Source organism: Haliaeetus leucocephalus, unplaced genomic scaffold, assembly GCF_000737465.1.
Source record: "Haliaeetus leucocephalus isolate CR32 unplaced genomic scaffold, Haliaeetus_leucocephalus-4.0 Scaffold696, whole genome shotgun sequence".
NCBI lineage: Eukaryota > Metazoa > Chordata > Aves > Accipitriformes > Accipitridae > Haliaeetus > Haliaeetus leucocephalus.
The window spans coordinates 425,337-437,424 of record NW_010973132.1 but is presented as its reverse complement, the minus strand read 5'-3'; the positions used below and the strand labels follow the sequence as shown (position 1 = coordinate 437,424).

The window sequence follows — 12,088 nt, the reverse complement described above, 5'->3', positions numbered from 1 at the left end:
AAAGAGATAAAAATATACTATGCAGGAAATGCACCCCATAACATCACAGAACTGTTAGTCTGTCAAAATAACAGATGACCAACACTATGAACTAGAGCACACTTCTTTTGCCAATATTCAATTCACCAAGATGATAAAGGACAATAATCCCATAAGTGCTAATCACCCATTTTATCCCTTTTCATAGGAACAAATCTTTCAGTAAAGTGAATTAAGTGTTTTCTTTTACTTGCAATGGGTATTTTTTAATTTTCATCAAAAAAGCCAACAAAATGCACAGACTAATACTATATTTTAGATTATCTTCAAGTGAAGTCTTCAAAGTAATGTGAATTATCTCAGAAGACATAACAGTTCACTCTTTAAATAGTCAGGTCTTTCTGAGGATGCAAACCTTCTTCTTTCTGAAAGAATTATGGAAAGGGTATCAAAGGATAAAGACATAAGGATATGCTCAATTTAGGTTTTCTCACCACTATGTGTTCATGTTCTTTTTTTTTTTTTAATTTGTCATACTCTAAAACTTTACTAGTATTTTCATATATGCTTGGCTAATAAACCAAAACACACAAGGAAACTTCGAGCTCTGTTTGATACACTGACCTGCAACTGCATGACCACATAGTTAAATCTGTCATTCCTTCCACATCCAATGAATCTACAGACATGATCTTTTCCTAAGAGAAAAAGCAGCAGATTAGCCAATAATAATGAAATTATGTGGTTTATTCCTTTAAATACCTAGCAAAATACTGGAAGAGATAGTTATATTTCATTAGAGATCTTCAGTAAACTAAGTCCCCCACCCCCACAGTTCAACAGCTGTAAACCCAACATCAGTTCTACCCTCAATTAAATAAAAGTATTCTCCTATAAAATATGCAGTCCTACCACAGCTATCACTCTTCTACAGGAAAACATGCATGGCAATATGCCTAAATGTCCACAAATTTGAGGCATTTTGGATTGGGAAACGGTTATTTTCTTGCAAAGCTGATAGCTTGTTATAGACAATATTCCTAGCCATCATTCCTCTTTTCCTATAAGCTGCAGTGAAAGAAAATAGTAGTCATATTTTGTATTAAAAAATTGTAGAAAATGTAATTCCACTAATCTGATCCATGAATATTTTTTTCTAGAATATGATCTTTGCTTTTAGCTACAAAAGACAAATTCAGCTCAGGTACACTGAAGCAGAGATAAAAGAACTGTAGTAGCTAAAAAAAAAATCACAGTTTGGTTTAAGCCAACTTTCTTTAAAGCCTCCTCCTGTCCTAGGAGCAAACTGTGGAGGAGAAGAGGGCCGGTCAAAAATAATCTCCTTACTATCCTGCAGTTGTAAGGCAAAGCACAAGATTCCCCAGGTAAACAGAGAAAAAGGTAAGCCAAAGACTGCAGTAGGGAAACAGAAGGGGAATGCATCCTTGTTGTCATTTTGGTACCCATGTTCATTGACTGGGAGAGAAGCTGGGACCCCTTATGACTGCACTCTACAACAGAACAGGGAAGTGTAGGGTTTAAGTCCCTCAAGCCATTTACATTCCTTTCTGACACCATGGAAGCTACAGCCAAGAGGAAGCTGATAGTTGCAAGTGGTTGCTAAAGCTGTGTAAAATCTGTGTCACCTAAGGTTTCTTTCACGAATTTCTTTACCCTTAGGATTACCAGAATGTCATAAACAGAAAAAGAGAAGTGATAGGAGAGAAGCAATTGAAAAATTAAAAAAAACATTACCGCTTTCAAAACACCATTACTGCTAGCAACAGATCTGGAGGGACTTTTTGTTACTGCTGCACTCATAGCTCCATCAAAACCCTAAAACTTGGCCCTACAGCTTCTGAATATTCTCACTTCACTTGACGGAAGAGTGGTTGCCTGTTTATTGCTTCCTCAGGAAGCTCCCTGCCACATACAATTAAAACAGATAGGCCCATATAAACAAAGAAAATGGTACAGTATTCATCAAAATAGTTTCTTTTAAAAGAATTACTTTAAAAGAAATCTCTACAACTTCTGCAGATATGCAAGTGCTAAGCTGTAAATATCACTGCTTTTCCTCCACTTTTTCCTTCCACCCATTTGTTTAAGTAAGACAGGCAATATTACAGACAGTATAATTTTACGAAGAAAAAGGATTTGCAGCAAATTTGTCAAGATGAAATTTTGTATATTCATTGCTACAGTTTCCAGTTAATGAAGTCTCATCTCAAGTATTTATGATTCATTCTACAGCCACTGTGGCTATGCTGAAGGAACATCTTCAGAGAAACATGTATTAGTCAGATTTCATCTGCCAAATTCAGTAAATGTCCAAAACTTGGTTTGGTCAGAGAAACCCCATTTTAACTGGAGCAGCAACTCCAGTTGTATGGTAAATTCTCTGGAAACTAACTTTTATAAAAATATGAGGAAACGGGAAAGGACAGAAGTAGGGCCTGTACACCTTTTGAATAGCATGATCCTCCGCTACTCCAGTGTGGCTATACACACCTACTACACCTTTGCAGATATCTTCAGTTCCTTTTCCCTCAGCAAGAAAACAGTATTTTCTCACACCTGCAAGCCACATGACTGGGGAGCAGGGGGAGAAGACGACGGTAACAGGCTGCAATGAACAACTATGCCCTCGAAAAGCTTCCTAGGGAGGGTACAAAGCCTACGTGCCATTCCCCAGGCTGCAGTGTATCACTACAGCTAGCTTTTCAGCCTACACCAGGCGCAACCCATCACTAAATTACGCTAGAGAGCTGTAAATGAGTGAGGGAGAAGTCTGTAAGGTTGTGTGAGACAGAAACCAACTGAGTGAGTCTCGCTCTCACTGAGTGAGATGTGATAAATCTGTCTTCTCCCATCTCACTGTGGGAACAGATGGCCTAACAACATGATTAAACAAAACAACCATCTGTTGCAGCAGATTTCTTTCAAAAAAACCAAAACAAAACAAAAACAGAGCTTAAAGAGTTAAACAGCATTCTGACAACAATAATTAGGCAACAGCATCATTGGCAGGGAAAAAAAAATAAAAAAATCAAAGATACAATAGATGACTAAGCTGTAATAAATGGCCATATCAGTGAACATATTCCTTCTTCATAGTTAAGAAAGAAGTCATACAACTACTCACATATTTAAGCATGTTTTGCTAGATCAGGGTCTTAAAAGAGATTCTTTGAAGTTTTTCATTATTCACTGTACTGCATACCTACAAAGTTATGACTCATTTCACCCCCACAATGAATGACCACACTGTTTTAATTTTCAAAATTTCTGAAAGCAAAAACAAAAAATAGTACAACCCTGCACTTCTGCCAACAGCTATTCTCATTTCAGTTTCACAGTTTCTGTGAAATAAGATTCTAATACAGAAATATACAAAAGTATGTTTATAACCTGGAATGTACCTAGCTCCAGTAAAGACTGGAAGAGCTGTTTTGCTGGATTGAGACATATTACACCTGTTTATTTAATTCTTTGCTAAAAGCCTGTTTCTTTTTAATTTTCCCAGAAATTGTATATGATAATAAATATATTTAAAAAAAAAAAAAGATCCACACATCAAGAGAATTCTGAATGACGCTGTCAGCTCACTGTCTTTCATTACATACTACTCATAGATCAAACTTTCCAAATATTTGCAAGAAAAGGATTTTCATGACAGTTACATTCCTTCCTCTGATTTATGTCCAAGGTAACTAGAACACCTTGAAAGCAAGAGAACATAAGCCCTTTGAGAAAAGGATAGTAATTATATACATACGTATATATATACACACACACGTGCCAAAAAGGGGTAGAAGAACAAGACACAAGTTGGTCTCAGAGGATGTATGCTATTAGAAGGTTGTTACAAAAATATCCTAAAAGAACTGTTTACAATTTCACCTGCTCTGAATCTGCATGAAAAAAAAAACTTGTCAAAAAAAGAGAAAACTTTCTACATCATAAATGAAGCATTTAATAAAAACATATTCTTCAAGAAGTAATAATAAAGTTGTTTTGTACTCCCCATTTTTGTCTATTTTTCTTTAATTACTCTCTGCTTCAAATCTTTAACTCTTACATGCTGAAAACTTGGGAAGGGAGAAAAATTAATGGAGATGGCTCCTAGGAGGCAGGATTTTATGTAAAACATAAAATGGTCTTTACCATACTCTTATTTAATAAGAATCCGTTAAGTATGGATAAAAATATATGCATATAAAAATAAAGTTACATATGTGTGTAAACTATAAATCTCAATATATGCAAAAGGTTTGCCTATTTTCTTACTGTAGTCACTTCCCCATCATCTACAACGTTCCTTATCTAAAACCAGAGCAGTTACACCATGTGGAACTTGCACAGCAATGACTAAAGGTCACCTCTAGTGTTACTGTCATGGAATCACTGACTTTTTTTTTTTCTTTTTTAAACTGTGCAAGAGAATAATAAGATAAGAATTAAGGAATAATATTTAGATTGTTTTCTCATAAGGAAGGTTGTCAAAAGAGCTCCTTCTAAAGATCTCATACAAAATCAGGGTTTCAGTTATATAAAAACTTCTTTTTATTGTTTTCTCAGATAAATAGTATTAAGAAAATAAATAACTGAAAGATCTTTATTTGGATTAATTGCCTCAGTAGATCTGTTGTTCAGATGTTTCGTTATTCTGTTCTTTTCATCTAGACTACATTTCCCATGATTCAGTAGAATCAGAGACTCTTCTGCAGGAAGACTTGGGTTGTTAAAGGAATTATACTCCCCAAAGGAAGACTGGTAAGAAAATTATAATTTCTGTAAAGCCCTATTGCAATTATTCACAAATCAATTTTTTATTATTTCAGCAAACATTTTTTGTTTTCAAAAAGTAAATAAGTTTTTACTAAGAAAAAGCATTTTTGTAACATCTTAACTCAAACTTCACTATACTCAAATTCACAGTAGAAAGTTATAAGGCGCTCCAGTTATGCAGGCATATATAAGGTGGTGTTTTTACAAATACACTGGCATTGGAGTGCTACCACATTCCAATATTTTATTTATTACTATTTTCCTTATTACTTTAGCTGCTTTACCTATATAATTTTAAAGACACTGGATTTTGTTAAATACAGAATCAAGCTCACATGTGCAGAAAAAAACAAAAAAAAAACTTGAAAAATTAATTCTGAGCATTTAAAAACACGAGAGTTAGAGAGTATTTGTTTCTTCAAAACTCACTATCTTTAAGACAATTTCTTCAGAACCCTGACAAATTATTTCTAAATTTATGATTGGTAATACTGAAATTTACTATTCATCTCTGGACTAGAAACTCTAAAATTCAAAGAAAACTAATATGCAGTCCCTGAATCTCCTTGCTCGACTATGTAATACTATATTTTTGTGAAATTCTTTAAAAAGATATAAACATAGGAACAGTTTGTTAACACTATAACATGTGACATGCTTGCCCTCTTAAATCTATAGAGGCTGTCAATTTCTGCTGCAATGTGACCTTTACAGCAGATTAGGCAGCACCCTTTATCATGTAGATTTTGTTTTATTCAAGCTAAGAGTTTGAAAAAAAATCGGGCTGCTGACAGGGACGAATGTATTAGTCAAAACCTTCCAGATTCAAAATAATTTTTTTAAAGAAAAAAGTCACCCTTTAAACTTTTTTTTTAATAATCTTATGTTGTGAAAAGCAATGAAGAGAAGTCATTGCATATTTCTCTGTATTGATAGCTTCAGACATTAAAGTATTTAAAGGTACATCAAAAGTGACTATTCAAAGCTGTGATTGTGAATGGTCAAGGACGTGAACCCTAGAAGTATTTCAGGACTCTACATGCCAATAATTTTTTTCCTACAAGTTACAGTATTTTAAAATTGTTTTTTTGTTTGTTTGTGTGGGGTTTTCTGAAACATGTTTCCCATTTCAGCATTAGAATTGTTCTTGGCAGTACTTGCAAGGGAAAAGAAATACAAATATTCTTGTCCTGGATGCTATGTGAAGGACCCACAAACATTCAATGCTAGATAGTGCAGAAAAAAGAAGAGACCATCTTAGAAAGGGGAAATAAAAAGCTAACAACAACAAAGTCTAAAGCAAAAAAGGTAAGGAGAAGATAGGAATCCAGAATAAACTACAGTTGAGCATAGGTTTTACAGCAATTCAGTTTTTTTGCTGTTTTTATTTTCATGTCATCCCGTTTCAAAGAAAAGGTACATTGTAGCAAAATTTTCAGAAGCTGAAAGAGCTTCTATTCCACTTCTAATAACATTTTAGCAATAACCTGCAGAATGTGGGGGATATTTACTCAAACTATGACTAAATAGAGATTATAATGATTTTTTAAGAGGACACACTGACATCCTACTTCTGGCATATCCAGGGTACAGCCCTACCTTGCAATTTCTTCAACACAGCTACTTCCATTTTCAGCACTTGCTTTGGCTGCTGAGCTGATTCGACCTTCAGTGCAACATTTTCCCGAGTAAGCAAGTCCAGTGCATCGTAAATTTCTCCAAATCCTCCACCTCCTATTTTCCTCAACTATATTGGGGAAAAAAGAAAAAAAAAGAACAAAAACAGATTTAAAAGAGGCAATAAGAAAAGAAAGGAAACAAAACATCAATACTTCTTTGTACTGCCTGCCACACTGCAAATGTTGTTGTGTTACCAATAGATTTTTAAAATAACATAATCATATCCTTCAGTACATAAAAGAGCTACTGAATAATCTACAAAGGTATGGTTAACCACAGTTTGGAAGGGAATTATAGGAAAACAAGTTAATACACCTGATCTCCATCTGCACTAAATTTCTTGTATTTAATACAATAGAGGAGTGCACTAGCATTCCCAGCATCCATCTGACCAAAAAAAAGTCATTCCTCAAATAGTCACATACTACCCAGAGACCTTCAAATACCAATGCACAGTGACATTTTTAAAATATGCCATCTTCTTTTTTCAGAAATACACATACTGAATACTAAAGGTATAAAAGTTCTTGGACTTACTGAAAAGAGCGTATTTTCTACTACATGCAGTGACTTACACATAACAGCTAAATCATAAATGATAAGAAATGGCTAAGATTATCTTTGAGTATATATTTTATATGTTACATTTACTTATGGTTCACCAATACCATTCTTATTAACAGACATACTAAAGAAACTTGCACCACTGAAAGTTTAATCTGTGCTAGATAAAAAGAATGCTCCTGGCATATTTATTAGTTTGTACTACATTCAGAGCAAATATTAGTAGTAGTGTTTTCACTCTGCTTTAAAAGTTAACAGGGAACAGAGACTCGTCTGATGTTCAGTATCAAAAATGTCAACGTTATTCCATGTAATGCTTTCATATGGTGATCTCCCCTGTAGCTACCATTCTAAAGCTGATAAAAGAGAAAAGGAGACAAAAAGAACTTACCCTAAGGAACACACAACATAGTATTTTTACTATATTTTACCTTGAAAGAACCGACATGGTTTTCTAAATGTAATTTGAAAACATACAGTTGCTAAGGTTATATGACTACACTGTATTAAATGTCATCTCAACATTCCGAGGATCTAGAGATCAGCAATATGTTGACCTGCCTTCAGATTCTGAAAATAAATCTAATGTCTCCTAATCCAGACAATCAGCCATCTGACTGAGAAGGAAAAACAATTTTTAAAATAGCCTAGGCCCCTAAGAATAAGGAAGAAGGTAACAGATAAAATACTCATATTGTTTACTTGCATTTTTCAAGTCATATTGCATGAAATTTTTATTCTGTCTGATTACAACAATACTCAGTATTTCATCATGCACATTCTGTCCTGAAGATCTTCTATCATCGCAAGCAACTGCTATTTCAATATTCTTAAGACGAGGAAAGTATGGTCCAAGATACATAGCATTATCTACATTACTCACTTCTGGCCAGTTCATTGCCAATTTTTAAAAAGTGCATAGGATAAAGAGCACACCACAGAAGTAACCCACCTAAATATCTGCTTCTAGTGCAACACCTGTCAACTGCAAATTCACACGTTCATTTCTTTCTAAAAAGCACACTAGCTGTTAGCAAATACAATCTCCTCTTCTCCACAGGCTGTATATTTTCTCTGAAGTAGCATAACGTGCATAGTACCAACACAGGCCTGTTACTCTTCAGTCTACACATTTCAAGAACTTAACAAGTTCAAGTACAGAGTATGACAAATCCTGAATATGAAGTTTGCATCTCTGGACATGACTTGTTTAAGGTGCTACTCAGGTAAGAATCTAGGGTTAACTCTGAATTAATCACAAACATGAGAAACAGAAACCTTTCAAGTCCGGTACAACTTGGTTACATTCAGATGTATTTAATATATGCAGACTGTTAGTCCTTACAGAAAGGGAAGAAATCGGTCATCTAAATATTGGGAAAAATAGCAAGTTTTAACAGGATTCTATATATGTATATATATTTTTAAAAAATAGTATGTGTGTACCTGTGTATATCTCTTGAAGGTGTAGTTTCATGACTAATTTAGCCATTTTAAGTCTGCATTTTTTCATTCCACCTCTTGGTCAGGTGATGCCTGAGCTCTGAGCTATTAACAGGGCTCCAACAGATAAACACAGACATTGACCTGACCGTAGTTTTCAGCATAAGCACATAAATTTTCAGCATAGTACAAGCACAACAGAGACAGTGGGAATGTATGGTGAAAAAGGTGAGAGGGGAAAAGGAAAGAGGTGACACAGCCATCCTCACCCCTATATAATCTTATAGCAGTTTATCATATAACTTCATTTACCAGCTTTGAGAAACCGCCAGACTGAGAAAACTGCCTCTGAAAGGTTATTTTTTTCTATGTGCTTAAAAAAAAATTTAAAAACAAACAAAAAAACCCCAAAACAAACACACCACCACACTAATAAAACAAACAGATCAATTTCTATCCTCGGATAAAGTACAACAGAATCATTAACATACACCAATAATGACGTCAGTCAATAATTCCAGGCACAAATGAACCTCTCTTCGATTGTAGAAAAAATATTTTCCACGCCCTTCGTCACTGGGTCACACACCACATTCAGCAATGAGCCCACATTTTCCTTGGTCTTCTTTTTGCTGCCACTGTCCCTGTGGAAGCCTTTCTCATTGCTTTTCACATCCCTCACCAGTTTCAACTGCCAGCTGAGCTCTGGCTTTCCTATATTCATCCCAACACACAGAGGCAATGTCTCCATATTAATCTTGGGCAGTCCATCCCTGTTTCCACCTTCTGTTCACTTGCATTTTGCTTCTGAGTTCAGACAGGAGCTGACTGTTCAAACATACTGGCCTCCTGCCACATCTGCTCAACATCTTTTACCTTGACAAGGACCATGTTGCCCTCCTTTACACCTGCACCACATTCTCCCATTTTGTACATTAGTTTCAACTTTCTCTTCTTTGCATTCAGCACCTCACACCCCAAACTCATTTCCTCCATTCTCTCTTCCACTCCGATCTCTTTCTATGCTTCAAGTCTAAAGCATACAACTTTCAGTATGTTTTATCTTGGTACTTTCACATACACTGTATATTGAATGACATTCTTAAACCTACCTAAAACCAATCATCATTACAATCAAGTCTCTCCGAGTCAGGATTGTAATAAATGCTTCAAAGGCAAAAAAGAGGGATGAGAAAAGGCATCAACAGAGGATAAAAGCAAATGCTTATAGATACAGAGACAAGTAGAAAGGGAGGGTGTCACTGAGGAAGAAATATTTTATAATGTCTTTTCTATGCTTACTTTTCAAAAAAGAATCACTCTAAAGAACATCTAGGTTAAAATTAAGTTTAATTGAGCATAGTTTTTAAAAATGTTCATGTCCACAAATTCCAGGTATGTTTTCACAAAGACCAAGGTCCTGAGCAGCAAAAATTCTGAAAATTGCATTTCAGCTGCAAATCTTTACATAAATTCCAGAATGTGTACTTTTTTTCCTTAAACTGCTGACAACAAAATAATCTCATGCAATCATACTACAAGAGCTGCCATTCTTCAATGGGAAAAAAAAAAAGCAGGCTATTGGGAGAGTTCCACAGGGAACAATCAGAAGTAATACTGATAAATAGGGACAATACTCATTGTCACCAAAACTTGAAAGTCCACTGGTTTATACCACCTCATCTTTCTACACAAGGAATTTTTAGGTACTCTACTGCTTCAAGAACACTAGCAAAGAACTTAAATACTTCATAACCTACCAGACCAGTATTAATTATGTTTTTATATATATATATGTCAAGTACTAAGGAATTTCTAAAATTTGCATGCTATTTTCTTCCACTGGCAGACTGTCCTATGAAATCCTGAATTTAGAAAGAAGTATATCACCTTAGATGCCATCAAGAAATCCTTAACGTTTGCTACAGAAATTAAGAAATTGAAGAGTTACCCACAGATAGTATTTGGTACTCATCTACCTGTAATACTTGATTTGGAATACATACAAGTTAAAATGTATAATCACATGAGATGAACAACAGCCTACTCTCAAAATTTTCCAAAAGACACCAATCTGATCATCATTCTTCATTACACAGGAAAGAAAATAAACCTGAAGAAGACAGGACTACTGTTGCACATATCTGACAACTGGATATTGATATATTAGTATGCTGTTATCTATTTATAATGCTATTTTATTGTATTTGATCTGATTCAAGAATACGCTTTCAGTTTTTACTTCACTGCAATATTGAGATGCAATATAAGAAAGTATTTTACAAATACTTACACTCCAAAGATAGCCGTTTAGGTTCTACTTACACAAAAGGAAATACAAAGGTTTCCTACACAAAGCTAGTAGTATCAGCTTCCTGCATTTTTAAATGAAGGATAGGGCACAAGATAATTGAAATTATTTTCTCTATATGTATCTCCTCTGTTCAGTCTCACAGTTTTAAATAAAATACTGAAATATGAGAGTAATAAGAAGCATAGATGGTGCAAAAAATAGTGCTTCAGTATCTGTTTGCAGCCTACTAAACACACAGAGATACCCAGAATGTTCTATTACGAAGTGGCTTTTTTTTCCCCCTTTTTTTTTTTTAATCTAAAAAAAATCCACAAGCAAAAAAATTCTAAAGCGATCAGGGGAATGGAGAAGGAACTCAGCCTGGTTTTCCCCAGCAAAAATAGTTTCAAATGGATACTGTTTCCCTCTAGATATAAATCAAGGATAAGAACACCAAAAGGGAACAGAGCTATTTATGGTAAAGCCAATACTGGTACACGATCAAATGGATATAAAACAGCCAGGAATAAATCTATGCTACAAAATATAACAAACAAAATTTCTAATTGGAAGAACAGCAAGGTCCTGAAAGATACTCCTATAAGAAGTTACAAATCTCAAAATCTGACTAGTTTCAAGAGGATGCCTGACTGATTTCTGAAACAAACTGACATAATCACTGGCTGATTGGATTTCATATACTAACAGGACCTCCCAGTTGCGCTCTGAACAGGCACTAAGTCAGGATTTAAAAGCTTTCCTAGGTCCTTACCAGAAAAAAAACCACCTTAAATTCATGTAACTTCTTTTTAAAGTAGGATAAGAGAAACAAGTGGTTTTCAAGTCCTTTCACCATTTAACATAAGTATTAAGCAAAATACATCTCACAAGAATTTTGAAACAAAATTCAAAGTGCAAACTACTACTTTTTAAAAACCTGTTTTAAAGAAGAAAAAGAATTGCAGGAAGGCATACTCACCACCTTCCATCTTTCTTTGACCAAGATTCCCACACTGAGGATGTCAGGCTGCTCCCCTCCTCCACTCATTGCAACCTCCTGAAGCGATGGAGCTGCTATGCAAAGTCTATGTCAGTAGAAACCATCCAGATCCAAGGAGTGGCTTCCATTTAACCAGTGACTGCAGAAACAGATCAGAACATGGGACCTCAATGATTAACAGAATAACATGAAATACAGAAAAAGTTGCATTTCTCACCTAGCACCTTAACTAGCTTTGTATCCCATAGTGACTTATGTTGGAATTCTAGAAATCAACTTCCAGTACATAAAGAAATTCAAGTATATTCTTCCTTATTTTTTTAAGTTGCTCTCTCTCA

The 12,088-nt window shown here is 34.9% G+C and overlaps 1 protein-coding gene across 1 annotated transcript in view; it reads right to left on the bottom strand.

Annotated features, from left to right (window-relative positions):
• TTBK2 (tau tubulin kinase 2) overlaps window positions 1-11,807 on the bottom strand; it is a 65,049-nt gene extending 53,242 nt beyond the window's left edge. Inside the window, exons 1-3 of the mRNA XM_010580033.1 lie at window positions 11,730-11,807; window positions 6,370-6,517; window positions 604-677 (exon numbers count right to left, since the gene is read on the bottom strand). Of these exons, the coding sequence (XP_010578335.1) occupies window positions 604-677; window positions 6,370-6,517; window positions 11,730-11,798 (291 nt within the window). The 5' untranslated portion in view covers window positions 11,799-11,807. The remainder of the gene's footprint in view (window positions 1-603; window positions 678-6,369; window positions 6,518-11,729) is intronic.
• Window positions 11,808-12,088: the final 281 nt, after the last annotated feature.